The 24,477-nt window shown below is 41.5% G+C and overlaps 1 protein-coding gene across 2 annotated transcripts in view; it reads left to right on the top strand.

Moving 5' to 3' along the window:
* The window catches only part of CMTR1 (cap methyltransferase 1), a 52,842-nt gene that overhangs the window by 13,363 nt on the left and 15,002 nt on the right, over window positions 1-24,477 (top strand). The window contains exons 1-15 of one of the 2 annotated variants that reach the window (XM_072991618.2): window positions 593-712; window positions 3,926-4,084; window positions 4,613-4,705; window positions 9,210-9,281; window positions 9,781-9,875; window positions 9,956-10,028; window positions 10,919-11,117; window positions 11,949-12,067; window positions 13,769-13,865; window positions 14,638-14,770; window positions 17,507-17,686; window positions 18,876-18,932; window positions 20,579-20,636; window positions 22,665-22,733; window positions 23,830-23,961. In XM_072991618.2, coding sequence (XP_072847719.2) covers window positions 3,932-4,084; window positions 4,613-4,705; window positions 9,210-9,281; window positions 9,781-9,875; window positions 9,956-10,028; window positions 10,919-11,117; window positions 11,949-12,067; window positions 13,769-13,865; window positions 14,638-14,770; window positions 17,507-17,686; window positions 18,876-18,932; window positions 20,579-20,636; window positions 22,665-22,733; window positions 23,830-23,961 — 1,530 coding nt within the window. In that variant the 5' untranslated portion in view covers window positions 593-712; window positions 3,926-3,931. Of the gene's footprint in view, window positions 1-592; window positions 713-3,925; window positions 4,085-4,612; window positions 4,706-9,209; window positions 9,282-9,780; window positions 9,876-9,955; window positions 10,029-10,918; window positions 11,118-11,948; window positions 12,068-13,768; window positions 13,866-14,637; window positions 14,771-17,506; window positions 17,687-18,875; window positions 18,933-20,578; window positions 20,637-22,664; window positions 22,734-23,829; window positions 23,962-24,477 lie in introns of those variants that run through there. The other variant, XM_020785040.3, reaches the window with a different exon arrangement.

The raw sequence follows: 24,477 nt of genomic DNA, 5'->3' as shown, positions 1-24,477 counted from the left end.
TGTTATATCAGAGAACTGAGGTTATAACTGAGCTGGATGGCTTAGAGAAATACATGGAAGCAGCATAGAAGTATAAGGTTCATATCATCACATGGAAAACGTGTTAGTGATGAGAACATGACTGATAAGAGCTGTTTGTGAAAGGGCAGGGAATGGCCTCTCACCATCAGAAACAGGGTAATTTCTTTGTTTCCACATGGTTAAGAGCCTTGTGGCGCAGCGGTTGAACTGCTGTACTGCAGCCTAAACTGTGCTCACAACCCAGGGTTCAATCCCAGGTAGCTTGCTCGAGAGTCACTTAGCCTTCTATCCTTCCAAGGTCGGTAAAATGAATACTCAGCTCGTGGGGGGGGGGGATGTGTAGCCTGCATAATTAACTTGTAAACCACCCAGAGAGTGCTTGAAGCAGTATGGGATGGTATATAAGCAGCATGCTTTGCTTTTTGCTTTAAGGCCTCAGATTTGGTCCTTGAGATAGTTAATTACAACTGCAACTGCTTGCAAGAGTGTTGGAGCCAACTTGAATTTGTTTGTTCATTTTTCAGAAGGCATTGAAATTAAACTATGTAAAACCTTGCCTGAGTTGGGTCAACAACCACTGCATTAGCAAGACTTCTTGTACGAGTGAATAATGATGTAGTAGTGAAGATACTGAAGGAGAGAGAGAAATTCAGATGAAGAAACAGCAGCCAAAATCCTGTTGCTTAATTATGTAAGTAGCTCTAGAGTAGGCCCATTGAATCAGTGGGGATTTGGTGAACCAACTCCTCCATCAGTTCCATTCATTCAAACAGACCTCCTCTAACTGCAACTATCCCAAATTAAATCAAGATAAAGTAGGACCATTTGAATCAGTGGATCTTATGGAGGAGTTGACTCACCAAAACCCCATTGATTCAGTGTGCCTACTCTATTGTGACTTACTACACCAAGCAGTAAGCTCAACATCAGATGGTTCAACATCTGATGTTGAGCTTACTGCTTGGTGACATCCGAAGCGGAGTGAAACAGGGCTGTGTCCTTGCACCAACCCTTTTTGGGATCTTTTTTTTGCTGAAGCATGCCTTTGGAACTGCAACAGAAGGTGTCTATCTCCGGATTAGATCAGATGGAAAGCTCTTTAATCTCTCTAGATTGAGAGTGAGGACCAAAGTCCAACTGAAATGCATATGGGACTTCCTCTTCGCAGATAATGCAGCCATTGTTGCTCACTGTGCTGAAGACCTCCAACAACTCATGAATCATTTTAGCAAGGCCTGCCAAGACTTTGGACTAACAATCAGCTTGAAGAAAACACAAGTCATGGGCCAGGGCATGGACTCACCTCCCTCCATCACCATCTCCACACAAGAATTGGAGGTTGTTCATGACTTTGTGTACCTTGGCTGAACGATCTCTGACACACTGTCTTTAGAGCTGGATAAACGCATTGGCAAAGCAGTTACCATATTCTCTAGACTCACAAAGAGTCAATAAGAAGCTGGTGACATATACCAAGATCCAGGTCTATAGAGCTTGTGTCCTGAGCACACTCCTGTACTGCAGTGAGTCCTGGACCCTTTGTGCACAGCAGGAGAGGAAGCTGAACACCTTCCACATGCGTTGCCCTGGACGGATTTTTGGTATCGCCTGGCAGGACAAAGTTCTAAATAGAGTAGTCCTAGAACGAGCTGGAATTTTTAGCATATATACATTACTGAAACAGTGATGTCTACATTGGCTTGGGCATGTCATGAGAATGGCTGATGGTTGAATTCCAAAGGATCTCCTGTATGGAGAATTAGTGCAGGGAAAGAGCCCCAGAGGGAGACCATAGCTGCGATACAAGGACATCTGCAATTGGGATATGAAGGCCTTAGGAATGGACCTCAACAGATGGGGAACCCTGACATCTGAGCGTTCAGCCTGGAGGCAGGCGGTGCATCATGGCCTCTCCCAATTTAAAGAGACACTTGTACAGCAGGCCGAGGCAAAGAGGAAGTCACAAAAGCAACAAAATCAAGGAGCTGGACAGGGGACAGACTGGATTTGTCTTCCGTGTGGAAGGGATTGTCACTCTCAAATTGGCCTCCTCAGCCACACCAGACGTTGTTACAAGTCCTCCATACAGAGCACGTTACCATAGTCTTTTGAGACTGAAGGATGCCTAACTAACACCAAGCAACATTATTTTGGCCAGCAAAGCCTAGATACAGTTGACAGCTCCACACTATGCCAGTTGCATTTGAAATGCAAGTATATCATCTGGGCTACAGGAATTGTGTGCCAGATAGTCTTTTGTGTCTAGTATTGAACATGGTCCCTTAAAGCTATAGACTAGAGCTTATCTGTAGCGAGTAGTACTGATGAATGGAAGATAACAGAATTCATAAGGTTCTTCCAGTGGGATGTTGAAAGTGGAGGATGAAATGCAGTCTTGATAAAATTGGTTTAAAGCCAAAAATGGTGATAGTTCAAATTGTAAACTAAACCCAACAGCACCCGATAGATTATAGGCTGGACTACTATCTCTCATTCAGTATTCCAGATGCAGTAGCTCCAGCAATAGCCTGCATATACTGTGAAAACTAATCACAAGGTAGAGGACAGTTATGTGACAACTCTTTCTGAAAGAAGCAAGAAGCTGAAGAATGCTTCACATGTCTAGGGGAAGGCATATTACCAAATTCCCTCTTGTGCCTTCTTGGTAGGGGCTGGACTCAATAACCCATAGTTCCTTTTCAGCTTTGCAGTTCTAAGATGATGATGATGATGATGATGATTACAGCTTCAAATATTTGATGATGGTGAAGGGCTCAATAGTGGGATGCAAATTGTTTTATAAACAAGTTTCCCTGACATTATGGATACACTAATTGAGAGTATCTTGATAAGCTTTTTGTGTGCAGGCCAATTTGTTCATGAGAACAACAGCTTCACCCTTATCTGCCTCTTTGATGATGGTGTTGGGATCATTTTTGAGGTTTTGTGTCTGGCATCATGTTCTGACTCGCTGAGATTGTATGGTAAATTATGTCCTTTGCCAATGATCTCTGTGTGTTGGAAGCACTCAATATACAGCAGAAGTCCAATTCTTAGTTATAGAAGTTCTCCTGAGGGTTGGTGGAACAAAGAATAAAATTTTTATTTTGAGTGCTTCTGTCACTGTTCAGGCAGAGATCATCAGTAAAGGACTATGATTTTTTAAGGCTCTGTGTTACCTGGAATACATTTGAAAAATCCCAGCTTTAACTGTAAGATTATGACAGATGGCATTTAATTTGTTTTTCCTGTCATGCACTTGAACTTCTGGGTTTTTCTGACCCAAACATGTGTGATAGATATTATGCGCTGCTTCCAATTTATGATGACCCTATGAATTAATTACTGCCTAGCAAACTAAAGCCTGTGATTCCTTTGTTATGTCAGTCCATTTCATGTTAGGATTTCCTTTACTTCATTGTCTTTAACGTTTCCTAGCTTTGATATCTTTTACAGTGGCCTTTGTCTTCTCATGATACATTAACAGTACAATACCTGCGGTTTAGTTATTTTGGTGTAATGTATAAGAGATAATCATCACAGCAACAGTCTTTCATGTTCTAGAACTCTCTGCGCCAGCATCTGCGAGTACTTACATTTGAAGACATTGGACAAATGTAATGACAGGTGATTACTGAGCTTTTCACAGTTTGCTCATTTTGCAGAATGATCACTGCTTTTAAATGTTCTGTTCTGTACATCTAGTTTCATTATCCCAATTATCAGTGATTCAGAAGGGAGAACTTAAAAGGTGTGCTGTGAGAATCATGAAGTATATTCAATACTCTCAATCACAATAGTCCAGTGTACTCTCATTGATTCTGCTGACCTTCAATTTAAGCACAGAGTGAAGTATATAAATCCACTAGATTTTACTAAAAAAATATTTTCTGCATTCTTATAGGCCAAGATGGGCTTTCGAGAAGGTGAAGGACTTGGAAAATACGGCCAGGGGAGACAAGAGATAGTTGAGGCCTCCCAGCAGAAAGGAAGGCGAGGTTTGGGGCTGACTCTGAAAGGATTTGATGGAGAGGTTAACATCAACTGGCAAGATGAACCAGAGGTAATTAAATACATCTTTTTAAAAAATTCTCCCTGTGTTATCTCAGAGCTTTCCATCATGGAGATGTCTGATGTATTTCACCTTTTGTCATTCACTCAAGTAAAGTTCATGGTAAAATATATGGTAAAATATATTGTAGGTTGAAGGTTTGTAGGCTGAACGCTGGATGCCAACCTTTTGCAGTCTGTTTTGAATTCCTTATTCTTGGGATGCTAGCCACTTGATAACACTTTTTGCTGTGTTAAGAATTGGTAAAATTCACAACATGAAAACTTAAAGCTTGGCCTTGGGTCTGCCTCCATGTGTGTGTGTGTGTGTGTGTGTGTGTGTGTGTGTGTGTGTGTGTGTGTGTGTGTGTGTGTGTGTGTGTGTGTGTGTGTGTGTGTGTGTGTGTGAGAGAGAGAGAGAGAGAGAGAGAGAGAGAGAGAGAGAGAGAGAGAGAGATTAGTTTTCACTATATATATATTCCGAGTGCATACATTTGTAACATACAGCCTTCTTTTGAAACCTATTTCCTTATGTTTGCAGGCTAGTGCTTATGAGCAGGTGGACTGGTTTCCAGAGTGTACCACTGAAATTCCAGATGCTGAGGAAATGAAGGACTGGATGACCATAGGGAAGGTATTTTCAGTTGCAAAATAAGGGGAAGAAAATTAAGAGTTGAACCAATTACAAATTAAAAAGAACGTTGCTAAATCGAAAGATGCTGTTCAGTATGCTGAAAATGTATTGCAAAAATAACTCTGCCTTCAGATGGAATTAAAATTAGTTATATTAAAACAAGATGAAAACAATTATGGAGTTAAGATTACTAGATGATGGAAGGATGCCAGAATAAATTACTAAATTCAGTGAACTTAAATATAATCGAATAACCTTGATTTTAAAAAAGCCACCTTGTTTAAAATTACTGTTGCCTTCCAAATTTTGTGTTTTAGCCTTCATGAACTAATGAAATGAATTCTCACATAAAACATGTATTATATGTGAGAATTCATTTTATTAGTCCATGAAGGCTAAAACACAAAATTTGGAAGGCAACAGTAATTTTAAACAAGGTGGAAGATCTGAAGCTAAGGGACAGAGCACTTGCTTTGGATGCAGAAGAGTCCCTGGTATCTCTAGATAAGAAAGATCCCTTTCTGAAACCTTGGAGAACTGTTGTCAGTTAGTGTTGATAATAATAGGGTTGGCCTGGTATAAGGCAACTTCCTATGTTTTTGTGTTGTAGTTTTAGCTTATCCTTCCTCCAAGGGGCTCAGGATAGTATATGCAATTCTGTTTCACTTTTATTTTAACAGCAGCCCTGTTGCATAGGTTACACTAAGAAAGTGACTGATCCACATTCAGACAAGTGAGTAGAGGTGTCAGGATTTGAACCTTGAAGCCTTGGACATAACCACTATTAATTTCTAAACCAATTAACCACCATGTGATGGTGAAACTGAGCTTGGATCCTAGGTAGATCTGTCATGCTTATTACCTTGATGGGCTCACCCTCTTCAGCCCAAGCCCATCCTTCCAGTTAAATGAGAAAACTAACATACTTGAGCGTACAGGGCTTCTGGGCCCGTTGTTCTATGTCAAACTGCCATGGGGAATAAGCTTCATGTAATTACTGCATTTGCAAAAGTTGGAGTAACTTAACAAGCTATTGGAACTCAACAGCAGACAACTACATTTTCTGCAGATATGGGTTCATTTAGTATAATGTTTGTGGTCTATCTCAGTGGTTCTTAACCTTTTTGAAAGAAACGCCCCCTTGAGCCATTGAGGAAGTTATCACCGCCCCCCTCCCCGCAGTGATGATATCTTTCTTATGTATGTATGTATGTATGTATGTATGTATGTATGTATGTATGTATGTATGTATGTATGTATGTATGTATGTATGTATGTATGTATTTATTTATTTATTTATTTATTTATTTATTTATTTATTTATTTATTTATTTGTGACACTTAAATCCAATGACCCCTGAAAACAAAATTCAATTCCAAGAAAATGAAATGCCCCAAAAACATTTAATGATTTAGTTGCAAGCGAATTTTAAGATGCAAAAAGAAATATAAAAAGGGCATAAAACCAAACCACAATGCAGGAACTAAAAATTTCAAGACGAAAACTCTGAAACTAAATTAAGATTGGAGGAAAATATTTATTTATTTATTTATTTATTTATTTATTTATTTAATTTATATCCCGCCTATCTAATCAATTAAGACTACTCTAGGCGGCTATATTCATGCACACTGTAAAAAGGCTGCAGCCATCATAACAGGTTTGGCTTGCTCCAGGGCCCCCCTACCGCCCCCCTTCTGTTCCAGCGCCCCCACACCGCCCCTTTTCGTTCTATCGCCCCCCTGAAAAATGAAATCGCCCCCTGGGGGGCATTATCGCCCACGTTAAGAACCACTGGTCTATCTGGCACAGAATATTTCTTCTCAGCATTTACGTTCTTTGAAAGAAAGCAGCCTAGCTAAAGTGTAAACAACAGCAATGGGAGGAATCACCCCTCCTTTTACTGACAGTTGCTCTTAATGATGTACTGGCAAGTATTGACACCTGACATTGACACTTCAGGTGTTTATACAAAGCTAGCTTTCCCACTTTGGCTCATGCTGCAGATATATTGTGTTTATCACTTAGATTGTTTTTGTTTATGTTGTGTGAATCTGCAGATGTTTGTAGATTGAAAGCTGAAGTTAAGACTGGCATGTTATCTCCATATGTATCTGTACAATGTTTTCTGTTGTCCTAAAACAGGCAAGGATAATTGATCAGCATTCCTTCTTCTATGTACCTGCCATATGAGTACTATAGATGGAGGTGTCTATAAAAAATGTTACTGATAAATTTAGCTGTGCAGGCACTGTTCATACATTTTGCCCATCATCTTGTTTTTGCTACATCCCATTCTTCAAGAGCATAGTGATGATCATGGGAAGGGCAAATATAGTTAAGGAGATCTTCTGTCTATGTATAATTCACTTGATCAGAAAACAGGACCAAAACTCAAAATGAGACATACTCATTTTATTCCACAAATCTTTAACCCAGAAGGTTCATATGTGTAGAGAGCTTGCAAATTAAACATATACCTCTGTGATTCCAGTCACCTGATCATTTAAATTATGAAAGGAAAATCTGCTCATACCTAAGGAGTCATGGGCTTGGAATTCCATCCCATTCCTTGAAACCTCAAACAGAAGAAAATGAAATGATCACCTAATGCTCAACTCTGGTGAATGAAGATTCATGCTTGTACAGGGGTTGCCACTTTCTGGGAAGACAGAAAAAATCAGGGAAAGTCAGGGAAATGAAAATTGGTCAGGGAAAGTCAGGGAAATTGTGATTAAAATAGATCTAAGCAGTGGATTTCTGACATGCTGCTGCAAGAGCTGCATCTGTTCCAGCTGCAACTGGAATAGAGAAGTAGCGAAATGCAAGTAAAACTTAATTATGCCCTTTCTCTCAGCTCCACCTTTTTCTCAGCTCCATCCCCAGCAGCCAGCCTAATGTGTTTTTTTGGGCTCTGTCCCTGCATGATAAGTAAGGCTAGTTTAAACATTTAGCAAGATACAAACTTTAAACATCTAAGTGTTTTCATCCCTACCTGCTAGTACTGCATTTAACTTACATGTAAAAATAAGCATGTTTTGGGGTCATGCTTGTGTGTGGTTTGAACGGATGTTTTGCCTCCTGCTAAACCCAGCACAGAGTTGCAAATGGGTTTTGCTGCTGTTGGATTTCACAGTCAGTTAGCACTTCCTGCTTTGCACCATTCACAGTAAATTTTTCAAATGTGATTGCTTGTTCCTCCTGGAGTTTACAGAGTACCAGCTCTCTCACCCTCTTTCCTGACTTCTCCTATGCATAAAGGTTGCAAATAAGGGTTGTCTCTCGTCTGTCAATGTCAGATTTAGGATGCTGTCTTGAGCTGTGGAGGCCTTCCATCTGTTGTAATTGATAACAATCAACAGTCAGTCAGGCATGCTCGTGCACGCTACACAGAGCACTTGGAGGCTAAACACCATAAGAAACAAGAAGAAAATCAGAAGAAAAGAAGAAACTTGAGGGACAATTATTTGTATTCTAATTTCTAACTTGATAACTATAAGTTTCGTAATGTGGCTTGAGGAAAACCATTTTAGATAAAATGTTTATATAATTTTTAGTGTGCCTTTAAAACAGTAACAAAAATATTATATCATTTGTTAGCATTCAGCGTTTACTTGAATTGAAGTTTGTATCTTGGTGTAATTTTTGGTGCAATTGCAAAACATGTTGCTGCAGTTAATATTAAAAGAAGCTGATACTAAATCTGTTACTTTGAGAAGTATTTTTGCTATTGAGACTTGTGTATTCGTAGAGTGGAACATTTCATTAAGGTTTGCATTTTGCATTAATTTTTTAACTTGTGGTTATATTTGAATGGTGGGGAAATTGACAAATGTTGGTCAGGGAAAATCAGGGAAATGAAAAAAAAAATTTCAGTGGCAACCCTGTAATGCCATGACAGTAGTGTTGGGGTCTTTTCTGTATGCCCCCTCCAGTCCTGTTCCTTCATTTCAATTACCAGCGGATCTGCACATAGCACCTCATTTTGCTGGCGGGGAGTGTTATTCAATATTCTTTGAAAAGTATAAGGAATGAAACTGGATATGATAAATTAGAATAGAAATTTATTATGTTAAATAGACAGTTGTGCAGAATCTTCTCTTTTGTGGAAGTGAAAAATATTTCAATGAGAAATGGTACACAAGGGTTGTGCCAGAGTTTCAGCCTGAGTAAAATTGCCAAAGCATTTTCCTTGATGCTGAATTTACACCTGCTCTTCATGGGCTTTCTGTTTAAGTAGTTGAAGCAGATACTATATTTGCTGCTACTTGTCTCCAAATTACAGTGGTTCCTTTGTGCAGAAGTGGGCAGCTAGGTTTCCTTATTTTGCCATTGCTGTTCAAAATACCTGGGATCCAGCTAAGATGAAGTTGATATAGGATCTTGCATTTCTCTGTATTGCTGACCTGCTATTCACCCTGAGATGATGTGCTTGGGACATGTTCTTAACCAATAGGAAGTTGCTCTGTGGAGTGATTGATTCCTCCTGTTTTTGTTATTCAGAGGAAACTGGTAATTGATGACGAAACTGAATTCTGCGGAGAAGAACTCCTTCAGAATATGCTGCGTTGCAAGGTGAATTTTGCCAATTAGAAACATTGTAAGTTAGTTGGTGGGAGGAGAAAGGAAACATGGCAAGCAAATATGGAAAATTCTGAAACTTGACTGCATTGTGATATTCAGGGTAAAATAGCAAATACATTAATGCAATGTGATATGAAGCATTTGTTTCCAGACTCCTGGTTTCAATTGTGTTTTGGGTAAACCTTTATTTCTGTCTGGCTGTGGAATGATGACTTCTCTGCTACGAGAGAAAGTAATTCTTCTTCCCAGTTTTTGTCTCCTTCACCCTGGAACTTGAGATCATTGTTGCACGAGACAAAAGCTATACTGTGTAGGCAATGGCACCTTGTTATCCCATTACAGAATGATTGGTCTGTCACTATTATTCCACATAATTAAACTTCTATAATTTGATGGTGCCTATGATAGCAAAATGAGATATATGTAAGTGAAAAATGTCTGGTCTAGATGTCCTTCTTGTTAGTTGAGGCTTGTTTTTTCTTTTTTTCAGAGTGTGTTTGATGAGCTGGATGGAGAGGAGATGCGTCGAGCTCGCACAAGGTCCAACCCCTATGAAATGATCCGTGGAGTCTTCTTCTTAAACAGGTCATTGAATGTTCTCTGATTTTCAATCCTTAGGTCAGTAAGGGGCAGGCTCTTAACAAATATCTGTCTTACACTCACAGAGCTGCAATGAAGATGGCAAATCTAGATTATGTCTTTGACTTCATGTTTACAAACCCAAAGGATTCTCATGGGGTGAGAGTTTCACTATATCTGTATATAATATAAATTAATGTAGCTTAATGTTGGGTATACCTAAGCCTCCTTCCTTTGGTGAAATGCATTACAGTTTCTTGTGAATCCTAGTTACTTTGTTTCCATTACAATACTTATTTATCAAAATCTGTCATTCTTTTTTTTCTGTTATCTTTATTAGTAGCATCTGGAATAAAAAAATTAATCTGGGGACAATTTTCATTTTGCATATCACTATACTGCCGAACTACAAAATCTTTAATTTTTTATATTCCTTTATTTGATAACTTATTTCTTTCTTTAGCCTTTCCCAAGTTCAGTTTAATGATATTCCAAGTTTCCCATGTTATGTTTATCCCTAAATATTTGATAGAATTTGTAAGCTTCCCCTCAAATTAATTTTTTCTTGTTGATCATAATTGAGTAATATACGTCAGATTTACTCCAATTTAACTTCAGTTCTGCTATTCCCTAAAAAATGGTTTAAAGTGCTATTTTATTCTCCCACTTGTTTCTAATGGATTCTTAATTATTATCTGGGGAGAATCAAATAATAGCAGTTAATGGCTAAGTTTTTATTTTCAGCTATGAGAACTCGCAAAACGTTATAGCAAGATTTTATACTATACTATGTATTTTATATATTTTCTGTTTGTATAATCAGGTCTACGATCGCATAATAAAACTTTTTACTTACTTTACTATATCTGTGCATATCAAGTATCTTCATGCAGTGGGAGAAGTGGGTGGAGAAATTCTCCAATTTCTGTTTAAAATGTATGTGGTATTTAAAGTACCTGAAGCTTCAGGCACATATTTGGGTAAAGTGGTAGTTGCTTTGAGGGTGGGTTGGTTCTTTTGAGGTGCTTCAGTTTTATTCCTTTTTGCAGATACCTCTCATCAAAGATCGTGGCGCAGAGCTCCTGTACTTTGCTGATGTATGTGCTGGCCCTGGTGGTTTCTCAGAGTATATTCTCTGGAGAAAGAAGTGGCATGCGAAAGGGTTCGGGATGACCTTAAAAGGACCAAATGATTTCAAACTGGAGGACTTTTATGCTGCCTCCAGTGAGCTCTTTGAGCCCTACTATGGTAGGTGCTCCAAGCCTGTCTCTGTCATGGCAAATTTCTCCTTTTCAGTTTTATCTTCAGTGCTGAGTTAAAGGTCTAACTCAAAATAATATTTTAAGAACACCCTTGAAAGTATAACTGAGGTTATCTATTATCTATAGAGAGGAGGGCCACATGAACCAAGGAAAACACAAACAGGATAAAAGATTGTTGCTGCCTTAATTAATTTTTAATGTAGATTAATTGATGCAATCAGTATGCAAAAATACTGAAAGTAAGAATGATGGAGTAGCCGTAACTGAGGTGACGTAAATTATCTTTTTTTAAATCACAGAACAGAGGCTGAAATCCAGTATTGTAAGTTGCGCTATATACATCTGATGAGCTTATCAGCCAGAGACAGATTTAAGTAATTAAATGTTTCCTGTTCTCCCCCTGCAAAGTTCCTATGATCCTGTAGGATTACTTTCATCTGGGGAAAGCCTTTGAGGGGCCCGGGATGGGAGTGGGATGTTTTAAATGTCTGAAACCTCCCACTGTTGGTTCAGATTGCTGTGGTTTTCAGTCATTTAAGACTTCCCACCCGTATCCAGTGGCTCCCAAAGGCTTTCTAAGACTAGAGGTATCCTAAAATGCTGAGAAGCCCTTGTTGGGTGGGGTATAGGAAACTTCTAGTAACCAAAATACAGCCATGTCTGATGATGTCTTCAGGCTTACACAGTAGAACTTTATGTGAATTTCAGCCACTATCTCTTCTATGGGAATGTTGTTAATTCTCTCTTTTAAAATAATGGTTCTGGGCTATATAATTGCAATAATATAGCCAAGATCAAATTCCTTCTTTTCGCATAGGTGAAGGAGGAATTGAGGGAGATGGAGACATCACCCGTCCTGAGAACATCACTGCCTTCCAGAATTTTGTGCAAGACAACACAGATCACAAGGGGGTACATTTCTTAATGGCAGATGGGGTATGTTCCTTCTCTCTTCATTTTGCCCTCAGGTACTAAAGCCAGCAACTTAGCTTTGTTTATAATGACAAAAACAATTATTATAAATATAATGATGTTTCTCTCTCTCTCTCTCTAAAGAATGCCATAATATTGCTTAAACTTTGAAAATACCCAGTGGATCATTTTGATTTATTTTGGAGTTGGGTTAATAATTTTAGTTGATTTGAATGAATATAATAAAAACAAAAAAATTATAACAAAAAAGTCTGTAACAAGCGAATACATTGTGTTGAGGTTCACAGAATGCAGACATACAAATATCCAGTAGGTGTCATTGACTAGCAGCTGTTTGATGTTGTTCTGTTGTTACTCTATTACTGTCCTTGTAGATATTCAATATATAGGCAACTGTTCACACTTACAACCAGTAAAACACAAACTTGACTTCATTTTTACTGGTAATCAAAGCTGATGCCTTAAGCTCAAGGGGTTTATTTAGTCAGGGGGAAATCTTGTGAAAGGTGTTGTTACAATATTCTGTCTAACCTTTGTCACTGGTCCAAAATTTGTGGCTGTAGTGACTCCTTCCCAGGGAGGGAGGCCTATAATTCACATCACACCGAACACTGGAGGCCAGAACCTCTGAATCTCAGTGTAATGTCAAGTGATGCACTCTCCTGTCATTCCACTTCGAGTCTCACAGGTGTTCTCTTGCATCTGTATTCCCTATGATATGAACTGATCAGTATAGGAGTTCATCGACAACACATAAGATGTATGGCAGCCATCGGCAATGCCTCCTTGTGGGCTGAATAGTTCTAGGTGGTATAGGGAGGAATAAGGTCGAAGAGAGGAAGAACATTCTATGAGGTGGTGATTCTCCCACCATCTTTCTGAACTTGATACTGGTGTGGGGATGCAAGTGCTTCTTTGCTTCTCTGCCCCATCTTACTTACTGTCTGCCATCTCAGCATGACCTTTCCCTTATAAAGCAACCTGGTTTCTCCCTCTTGAGCAAGTTTCTTTAGTATTTTTGGGAAGGGAAAGGAGGCAGTTTGAGGGCTTAGCAGTGGATGGTACTGAAGAGGTGGTAGCATGCAGTTCAGTACCGTGTATGCCGGTGTACAAGACGAGTTTTGGGGCCCCCAAAACATGCCTCCAATTGGGGGGCCCGTCTTGTTCGCCGGGTGCCAGGAGGGAGCCGCCGCCACTGCCGCCGCCGCGAGAGTGGTGCTGGCCGGGGAGAAAGGGAAGGAGGAAGGGAAGCGGCGCGCGTTCGCTTGCCCGCCACCCGCGTTTCCCCTTTTCCTCCTCCTCTTCCTCCTGCCGCCGGGAGGGAGCCGCCGCTGCCGCCACGAGAGTGATGCGGGGCCACGCTGGCCGAGGAGGAAGGGATGGAGGAAGGGAAGCGGCGCGCGTTTGCTCGCCCGCCTGCCACCCGCGTTTCCCCTCTTCTTCCTCCTCCTCCTCCTCCTGCCGACGTCCCCCCAAGCCTCTTCCTGGCACCGCACTTTGGGGGGGTCGTCTAATACGGCCCGTCGCCTAATACGGCGGCATATACGGTAGTTGTACGATCATTTATCATACTCACTAAAGCAGGAAAGGCTTGTTACCATGCTGACAGCAGGCCACGTGCAAAGGAAGTGAGAGGTGGTTGTCAGTTACAATACTGTGATACTGAACAATTTTGCATTACAATTCTGTGCTTGTGTGTTTCAGGGTTTCTCTGTAGAGGGGCAAGAAAATATCCAAGAGATTCTAAGCAAACAGTTGACACTTTGCCAGTTCCTCACAGGACTTTCTGTTATACGAACAGGTGCTTCCTTACTTGTTCTCTGTCTCCATCTTTCTCTTTCTGTCCCACATTTCTTTAGTGTTCAAAATGCTTTTTTTCTTCTATGTAAAACATTTCTCTTAGTGATAGTTGTCAGGGTAAATCTCTTCAGCCTGTCTATTCCACTTATACTCGTAACAGTTAGGAAGCACTATTTTTAAGAAACCCCCTTTTTCCTCTTAGCATATCCTCAAATGAAGTGGCTGTGGTTTTGGAGGTTCTGGTGGCAAAACAAAAGTGTTCTTTGTGTAGAGCTTTGAAATTCCCAGTTTGTCCTGGGCATCATTATAAAGGCAGCATGCAAATGACTTTAGTGATTATAGGTGGAATCCCTTCCTGTCGCTTCCATTTTAAGAGAACTAGGAGGAACTGATATTGGTTAGTGAAGTTGTTTGTCTTGAATGTATTATATTTGAAAATATGATTTTGAGTATGCAAGAGAGTGCCCTGTGAGAACTCATCATATTCCTCTCCAAATGTCCATGGACAAGAGTGGCTTCTGTGATAAATCATGTAATAGAAATCATATGTTCAAACTCCTACTTAGCCACAAGATGCAGACATGGCATTCTGTGTCAATCAAAAGCACTCCACATGTATCTGTGAGAGTAAAATGTTGTCATCCCATGTGCACTATACACAGTGCCTTGGTGGAAATGTGGGATATAAATGTGATAGTAAGTGATAAAGTACTTTGTGTTTTCCTTTTTGATTTTTAAAATGCTAGCTTGAGTCTGCCTTTTTCTGTCTTCAGGAGGACACTTTCTCTGTAAAACCTTTGACCTGTTCACACCGTTCAGTATTGGCCTGGTGTACTTGCTGTACTGCTGCTTTGAGCGCATGTCAATCTTCAAACCTGTGACAAGTCGTCCTGCCAATTCTGAGAGGTGAGGCTGAGATGTGTTGACAGGCAAAGCAGGCATATCTTTGAACATTGCAGCTGTGATAAAAAAATGTAATGTAGTTGCAGCTTGGCTAGAGTACAAGGTCTGTGACCTGTTTTGACTAGAAATCTATCCCTCTAGGGAGAGAAGGAATTGCATTAGGAATACATGAGGAAAAAGAATACTTAGATGTGAGAAAATATTTACCACTTTTTGCTCAGAGATTTGTTATTTTTTTACATGTAACTTGTTCTGTAGGGGTTTAGCGAGACACTTGTATCCCATGTACAGGCTCTGACCATTCGCCAGTGCATCATTGTAAATGGGGTGCAGCTACTTTTTTGTACTAGGAGAGCTGTAATCCTTCAGCCTCTAAGATGCACTTCTGCATCTGTTAATGACATTACAGTGGTGCCTCGCATTACGATGTTAATTCGTTCCAGCGAAATCACTGTAGAACGAAAACGTCGTAAAGCGAAAATAAAACCATTGAAACACATTAAAACCTGGTTAATGCATTCCAATCGGCTAAGAATTCACCGTCCAGCGAAGATCCTCCATAGGGGCAGCCATTTTCGGGTGCCTGTGCAGCGAAAAATGGCTCCTAAACACAGCAGGGAGCCATTTTGAGCACCTGGTGGCCATTTTGAAAACCCGACAATCAGTTGTTTTGATGGTCGGGAAGCGAAAATCGGTTCCCGAAACAGAGAACTGATCATTGTGCAGTAAAATTCTCCCATTCAAAACGTCGTTTTGCAATTGCTTTTGCGATCGCAAAAACCTCGTCGTAATACGGATTCATCGTTAAACGGAGCGCCCGTCTTGCATGGCACCACTATACTTGCAGAATGCATGTTTTTGGAGAACAGTTAGATCAGAGAATTTACCATAGAATCATAGACTAATTGAGTTGGAAGAGGCCTCTGAGGCCATCACGTCCAACCCCCTGCTTAATACAGGGATCCAGATTAAAGCAGTTCTAACAGATGACTATACAATTTTCTCTTGAATGCTTCTAGCATCTGGCTCACCACCTCCTAAGGTAATTGGTTCCATTGTTGTACTGCTCTAACAGTTAAGAGTTTTTTCCTGTCAATCAGCCTAAATCTGGCTTCCTGTAATTTACATTATTATGTATCCTGCATTTTGGGATGATCAATGACAATTCCTGCCTCTCTGTATTGCTAACTTTCAAGTAAAGTGCTATCATATCTCCTCCTCAGTCTTCGTTTCTCAAGGCTAGACATGCCGAGTTCTTTCAGTCTTTCCTCATAGTGCTTGGTTCCCAGTCCTCTGATCATCCTTGTTGCCCTCCTCTGAACTCACTGCATTTGGCACCCTTCTCGAAGTGCAGTATCCAGAACTGGGCACAGTACTCAAGATGAGGACTAACCAGTGCCAAATAGAAGGGGACTAGTATCACACAGAATTGGAAGACTATACTATTAATGCATCCTAAAATCGAATTTATTATTATGTATTAGTTTTATTTGTATGCCACATTTCTCCCAACTAAGTGACCCAAGGTGTTTTTGACAAATCCATGTTGGCTTCAAATTATTGTTGCATTGTTTTCAAGGTGCTTGCAGAGTGACCACTTTATAATCTACTCCAGAATTTTCTCTGGGATTGATGTTAGGCTGACTGGTCTGTAGTTCCCTGATTCCTTCTTTTTTCCCTTTTTAAAGATTGGGACAATGTTGGCCCTCCTCCAGTCATCCAGCATTTTATCCATCTTCCATGATTTAAAAATAATTATAGATGGTGGTTTTGCAATCTTTTCAGCCAGTTCCTTCAATATCCTTGGATGTAGTTCATCCCACCACATGGATTTGAAGTCTTTTGAAGTAGTAGTATACTTCTTGACTTTTTGTCCATCTCAAAGTGTAATCCTATGCGCTCCCTTTGTACTTGATATTTGACTGGAGGAGTGTAGACTATCTCTTGGGAGAAGACCGAGTTGAAGTCGGAATTGAGCACTTCTGCCTTTTCTTTGTCATCTGTTATCCTTTTGCCATCTCCATTGAGTAGCTGATCCACTGTTTCTTTTCTCTGTCTTTTGCTACACACAAACCTGAAGAATGCTTTTTGTTGCTTTTAGTATCATTCGCTAACCTCAGCTTATTCTCAACTTTTGCTTTCCTAATACCATCCCTGCAATTCTTTACTGCCAGTACTGTGCATTAACATACTATCTTCTTTCTGAATTTATTTGAAGCCTCAGGGGCTATTGCCAGAAAAAGCTCAATTGCACAATCAGTTTATGATAGCACGACCCCATGCCAGTTTACCATGGCCTAGAGCGCAGTGCAACATCACTTCCAAACAAGCAAGACCAAGAAACTATAGCTTTTCTGAGACAACTTAATTTGTCTCACTTTCCTCTCTTTGGGAGTGTGATTGTCAAAACAGTTTATCAAAACTGTGTTTTTCTGCCTTTGTTCTGAGCAGCTTCTATTATCACCAGCCAGCAGTGTTTGTAGTCACCAGTAGTGTATGTTCTAGTCCAGTAATATCAAGGGACCCAAGACTGGGAACCACTGGTGTATAGGGTGAAATGTGATTAGATGGGTATTGCTTTTTTGCACTTGTAGAGAACACAAACAAATGCACATTTTCACCACTATTTGGAAAAATCCATTGGCTTTTGAGAGCTATACTTATTTCACCTTAGGATTTAATATAGTTTATTAGAAGGTTTTATATTGCATTAATTTGTATGGTCTTTCTCACCTGCAGATATGTGGTGTGTCGTGGGTTAAAGTCTGGAATTGATGAGGTGAGAGACTACCTTTTTGCAGTGAACATGAAACTCAACCAGCTGCGCGGCACAGACCAGGATGTTAACCTTGTTGTTCCCCTGGAAGTAATCAGAGGTGACCATGATTTCTATGACTACATGATCCGATCAAATGAAAGGTGAGTTGAGGAGCAGTGTTGAGAAACCAGAAACAGTATGGGAAAACCTGAGTGTTCCTGGCTTTTAATTGTGGTGGCCTTTCTGGTAGTGACATTTCTTAGGATGCTTATGTACAAGAGTACTTCCTCAGGTATCTTTATTGGGTAATAGTTTGTATTAAAAAATCCTAATTAGTAAGTTTTATGAGACATATTTCTGTCATATGCTATCTTTCAAACTTAAGTCAGAATTTATGTTTGTCAATGTGTTGAAAATGAAGTAACATTTTATGTGTAACCTTTTCCCATGTCTCTTCCAGAGCTCAAATAAGTTACTGGTTTGGACTGTAACTTCCAGACACACCTTGCCAGTATAGTGTTTGATGGCTGTGGGATTCTGGGTGTTGTAGTCCAAGGCAGTTACTTTTCTAAGCACTGGATTTTCCTCAGGTCAGGCCAATCACAGTAAATTTTAGTCACACATTAACTGAAACCTTGTGGCTTAGCATAGTAAGTTGCCCTAGAGTAGGCCCATTGAAGCAGTGGGGATTTGGTGAGTCATTTCCTTTGTAAGTTCCATTGGTATAAATAGTCCTACTCTAGTTGTAATTTATTTGTGACTTGTGACATGAAAGTAAATTGCAACTTGAACAGATCCATTTAAATCAAAGGAACTTGTGGGGGAGTTGACTCACCAAATCCCCAGTGATACAGTGGGCCTGCTCTAGTGTTATTTGCTGTGCTAAGCAACAGGGTTTCAGCCACTTAGTTAAGCATCCACTTTTCCCTTTTTGTAATTTTACTGCAAGGAGATTGGAGCTGAGGGGGACTGATTGCTTGTTCTATTATGCAGTAACTATTATTAATTTGTTGTAGGAGACCTAGTTGACATTTGCTTGTAAAGTGGTTTATTTCATTGTCTGCATCTTTACATTATGCTGCCATTTCTGAACAAATAACAACCACCACATTTTCTGGAAAAGAAGCTTTTCCGAAACACCTCTTGTAAAACAAGAGTGTAAATAAAATGCTCTTCAGTTCCTTAATAATAGCACTGTACTGTGGTTACAATATATCAGACTTGCTTCCCACGGGTAATTCTGCTTCTTGTTTATTTTTCATGCTTGTTCTCATGCACAAAAGCTTCAGGTTATAGGTCCATCTTTATAGAAAATGACCTGCTCTAAAATGAGCCTGTTTTGTCTTCCAGAATCTGCGCTGTTCAGATCAAAGCACTGGCCAAAATCCGTGCCTTTGTTCAAAACACGTGAGTGCATTTGTTTTTAAAAGTTATTTTCATTTGGCGAAGAGCTGTGGTTAAGTATTCTTCAAGAATTTATTCACTGGGTTGTTCAAACTGTTACACAGTCTTGTTGGGTATCGCCTTCATTGTATGGGGTAATGGTGGTGGTATTACAAAATTAAGCAAAGGATACAAAATCGAGCACTCTCTCACAGTGGCTCCAGTCCAAGGAAAGTGAATGGAATAAAGTGTTTAAAATGTCATTGGAATCTAGTTTGTTGCAATTAACTTGTACTAGTGATTCTTTTGATCAGACCCCTGTGCTTCCTGTTCTCAGTTGGTAATGCAGTACAGTAATCTGATGGTTTGAAATAGCCTTATGTTGTTACCATGTGCAGAGCCTTCTAAAAACAAACAAACAAAAAAGCAGTACAGTGGTGCCTCAACTTACGACCATAATCCGTTCCAGAAGATGGACGTAACTCGAAATGGTCGTAAATTGAAGCACCATTTCCCATTGAAATGCATTGGAGTGCAATTAATCCGTTTCAGCTGAAATAAAAAAATACACCCCCCAAAAAAACATGGATCTGTAACCTGCAAGCCCCATAGGAATGCGCTGGGGCTGCAACCCCCCTCCCCCCAAAAATAAACAGAGCAAGCCCCGAAGGTGCTGGGGCTTAAAAAGAAACAAATAAAAAACCAAAAATAAATAACGGAGCAAGTCCCACGCGAGGGCTGCAAAAAAGTCACCAAAAAACAAAACAAACTCCTAAAGACCCATCACAGCACAGAAACATAATCCCCCCACAGCCCAAACCCACCCAGCAAAACCCATCCAGAACAGTTTTTAAAAACCAAAAAGCAGTAACTTACCTTACCAGGCAGTCTGGAGCCTCCCTGCAAACACACACATGCTCACTCAGAAGCAGAAGCCAGGCAGTCCCAAGCCTCCTCCGATCGCACACACTCTAATTGCTGGGACGAAAGAGCTACAAAGAAGGGGCCTCTTCGCCACCAACAGTTAGCAATTTGAATTTCCTCCCCCCCCCCGCCTTTTTGTATTCGTAACTGGAAGCTCCGGTTGCAAGTTGACACAAAATTTTGTGGTCAGAGCTGATCGTAACTCGAAATGGTCGTAAGTTGGGACGTTTGTAAGTTGAGGCACCACTGTAGCTGTTAATGGTGGAATGAATATGTTCTATAGAATCACAGAACATAGAATAATTGAATTGGAAGGGATCTATAAGGTAATCCAGTCCAATCACCTGCTTAATGCAGGAATCTGAATCAAAACAGATTTGACAGATGGTTGTCCAATTTTCTCTTGAATGCCTCCAGCATTGGAGCACTCACCAACTCATGAGGTAATCAGTTCCATTGTTGTACTGCTCTAACGGTTAAGAGGTTTTTCCTGATATTCAGCCTAAATCTAGCTTTCTGTAGCCTGCACATTTTAATGTATTTGAAAAGTGCTATGATATCTCCCCTCAGTCTTCTTTGGCCAAGGATAAACATGCTCAGTTCTTTCAGTCTTTCCTCTTAGAGCTTGTGTTTCACAGAAATGCCATATGAATTGATAGCAAGAACTCTTCATTTGAGGGCCCATGGTAGGGGAGGTGCTGAGTTACCTTTGTTGGGAGGAAATCTAATGTCAACTATTCTTCTAGGACCTTGAATGAACCACGGCAAGCTGATATCCGAAAAGAGTGCCTCCGGCTTTGGGGCGTGAGTAACCCTGTAGAGCAACAAACTGTCATCATGTGTCTCTGATGGCTCTAAACCTTTCTGGTGCATGAAGGCAGCACTTGCACTCCGCACAGAGAGGAGTCAAGAGCGGTCAGAGAGGGTTCTCTGACTTCAGGGGTCATGTTGGAGACCTGCATAGGGACACTCTGGAGAGTCACCTCAGGCCAGTCTTTCGTGAGAAACGAAGAAGAGCCTGACTAACTCAGATCCATGGTCATTGTAGAACAGCATTATTTGCTATTTGTTAATTAAATGAAGATAGTGATTGAGAGTAAAAAAATCGTGGTGCACTGTTGATGATTATACTGACTCCATAAAATAAGTTCTTATTCAGCATTCTCCAGAGAGCTGTAAAATACCTCCCAGGTACATTGAATTGTTTTGGTCCCCAGTACAGTGGTGCCCCGCATAGCGACGTTAATCTGTTCCAGGATTAACGTCGCTATACGGAAACATCGCTAAATGGAAAGAAAAACCCCATAGGAATGCATTAAACCCTGTTTAATGCGTTCCTATGGGGCAAAAACTCACCGTTCAGCGAGGATCCTCCATAGGGGCGGCCATTTTTGCCGCCTCGGTAAGTGAGGAATCCATCCAGAAAACAGCGGGCAGCCATTTTGAACCGCCGATCAGCTGGCATTTCCCTCCAGCTGGCCGGCAGGCGTTCAGAAGGAGCCTCCGGAGGAAGAGGAGAAGGTGAAGCGGGAGACGGGGAGCCAGGCGCCGGGCTCTTTCCCTTTCCCTGCCGCCGCCGCCCCGGGAGGAGCGAGCCGGCCGAAGCGCCGCTCGCCGCCAGCTCTGGGCTGAGCGCTGGCCGCCTCCTCCTCCGAGGAAGAGGAGGAGGTGAAGGGGGAGATGGAGCCAGGCGCCCGGTCGCGCCAGGGCTCCTTCCCTTCCCCCTTCCCCCTCCGTCACCTCAGCAGGAACAAGCCGGCCGGCTGCCGGCCTTTGGAAGAAGAGGAGGAGGTGAAGGGGGAGGTGGAACCAGGCGCCCAGCCGCGCAAGGGCTCGTTCCCTTCCCCCTCCACCGCCCTGGGAGGAACAAGCCGGCCGGCTGCCGGCCTTTCGATGAAGAGGGTGAAGGGGGAGGCGGAGCCAGGCGCCCGGCTGCGCAAGGGCTCGTTCCCTTCCCCCGCTGCCACTGCTGCCCTGGGAGGAGCGAGCTGGCCAAAGCGCCGCTTGCCGCCGGCCTGGGGATGAGCGCCCGCCACTGCCTCCTCGGAGGGAAGAGGGCTCCCCCGCGGTCCTTCTCAAGCTCCCACCGGCATTTTCCCCCAGCTGACCGGCGGGAGCTTGAGAAGGACCACGGGGGAACATCGCAATGCGATTGCTTTTGCAATCGCAAAATCCGCATCAGTATGTGGATTCATCGTTAAACGGGGCGCCCATTAAGCGAGGCACCACTGTATAAGAAATCTTCATGGAAACTATCCTGTAGATGGCGTCACAGTATTAAATACATCTCACCACTCATAGCTGAGAAAAAGAAAACATTGTTCACCTGCAGCTTGTCTTCTCAGCATGAATCTTGGACAGTGTGGTTTTCTGTGGCAATATATTTTATACGCTAATTATGTATTGCTTGCAAAGTATTTTATTTATTTGGAAAAGATCTGTTGTTCCCTTTATTCACATTAAAATGAACTGCCAGTATCTGCAGGGTTGTTTGCAGGCAGATACAAAAGCCACACAGGTAGCTTGTAATAACACTTGAAAATCCCCACTACTCTGTATGTTGGATTCCTCTGTTCATGGGGAACAAAGAGTGGGAGTACAAAAATACCTGCAGTTCAAGGAAGCTTTGATCCATCAATAGCATCAGAGGATTCAAGTTCCCTGACTTTTTTCTTTATAAGAAACCTTAGTATTTTAGCCTGCATTGCCTTAGCGTTCTCCCCCATACTGCTGTATGCATGTTTACTTGCAGTATACTAACACCGCAGGATGGGGAAAATGGAAAGGGAGAACCAAACACTTCTAGATTAATTGGCTTTTTGATTATTCTAGATTCCTGACCAGGCTCGAGTTGCTCCATCCTCTTCTAATCCCAAATCCAAGTTCTTTGAGCTAATTCAGGTGAGATTTCAAACTTTATTTTGTTTTGTATGCTCAGAAGAAACGTATGCCCTTTATGACACGACCTCAAGAAGCAAAGACGCAAAAAAACCTGCAGGCTTTATCTGAGCTTTGGTTCCATTTATGACAGTAGGTCACCTGAACTGAGGTGTTGTAGGTTTCCACTTGACTTTTATATTGAAATTTGTGTGCCTATGCTTTTTCCTGTATCTACTTTAAAACTGGAGTCTTTTATTATATACTTTTCTGTTTAGAAGGATGAACTTCACAGAAAAGTATATTTTTGCTAAGATAGGCTTTTGTGTAACTGTTCCAGCAGCTCACTGCTGAGTGCAGAAAAATGTTACTTCCCTGTGTGTAGAGCAAGGAAAGGGTGTCTGAAATATCAGGTTGTGCCTACATGGGCCTGTGTCCTGACTACAGTCCTGTACTGCAGTGAGTCCTGGACTATTTGTGCACGGCAGGAGAGGAAGTTGAACACATTCCATATGCGTTGTCTCAGACGCATTTTTGGTATCACCTGGCAGGACAAAGTTCCAAATAGAGCAGTCCTAGAATGAGCTGGAATTTTTAGCATGTATACATTACTGAAACAGCGACGTCTACGTTGGCTTGGGCATGTCGTGAGAATGGCTGATGGTTGGATTCCAAAAGATCTCCTGTATGGAGAATTAGTGCAGGGATATTGCCCCAGAGGGAGACCATAGCTGCGATACAAGGATGTCTGCAAGTGGGATCTGAAGGCCTTAGGAATGGAGCTCAGCAGATGGGAAACTTTGACATCTGAGCATTCAGCCTAGAGGCAGGCAATGCAGCATGGCCTCTCCCAATTTGAAGAGACGTTTGTCCAGCAGGCCGAGGCAAAGAGGCAGTCCCGAAACCAGCACAATCAGAGAGCTGGACAGGGGACAAATTGTATTTGTCTTCAGTATGGAAGGGATTGTCACTCTCGAATTGGCCTTCTCAGCCACACTAGATGCTGTTCCAAGATCTCTAATCAGAGCACGTTACCATAGTACCTCGAGACTGAAGGACGGCTACACCTACATGGGATAAACATTTTCAGTCCAATTTTTTTAATTATTATTTCATTCAGGGGGCCAACATAGAGATCTTCAGTTACAAACCAACTCCTCTCACTTCAAAAACCTTGGAGAAGATCAGGCCAGTGTTGGATTATAGGTGTATGGTATCAGGAAGTGAGCAGAAGTTCCTTCTATCATTAGGGGTGAGTGGTGATAACTAAATGTATCAGTGAGTTTCAACAGAAAAACATTTTAAGTAATGTGGTACTTAATTTAGAACAGGGGTCTTCAAACTTTTCACATGGAGGGCCACATAATTGTGATATTTTTGTGGGCCAAAGGAACATGTGGGTGCGTATGCGTGCCCGCCCACCCGCACATATGCACAAACACCCGCCTGCCTGCCCGCACATGTGCACACACTCCCTGTCCACCTGCCACACACACACAGCCACCCCCTACACACACGCACACACACCTGCTCACACCTGCCTGCCCGCCCCATGCATGAATGGGCTGAAGGCAACAGGCCGGACAGAACAGTAACACGGGGCGGATGTGGCCCACAGGCCGTAGTTTGGAGACCCCTGATTTAGAATTACATTCATTTACCTCTTTAGGCTTTGTTTTGAAATACTCTCTAATATTTTTATTCAGTGGATGCCTTTGCCAGTCTACCTCTCACCCAAGAAAAAACTTGCTTCATAAATTGGACTTAC

The sequence above is a fragment of the Pogona vitticeps genome, chromosome 1 (assembly GCF_051106095.1).
Source record: "Pogona vitticeps strain Pit_001003342236 chromosome 1, PviZW2.1, whole genome shotgun sequence".
Lineage (NCBI taxonomy): Eukaryota > Metazoa > Chordata > Lepidosauria > Squamata > Agamidae > Pogona > Pogona vitticeps.
The sequence above is the reverse complement of the archived record's forward strand: the minus strand, read 5'-3'. Positions and strand labels throughout refer to the sequence as shown.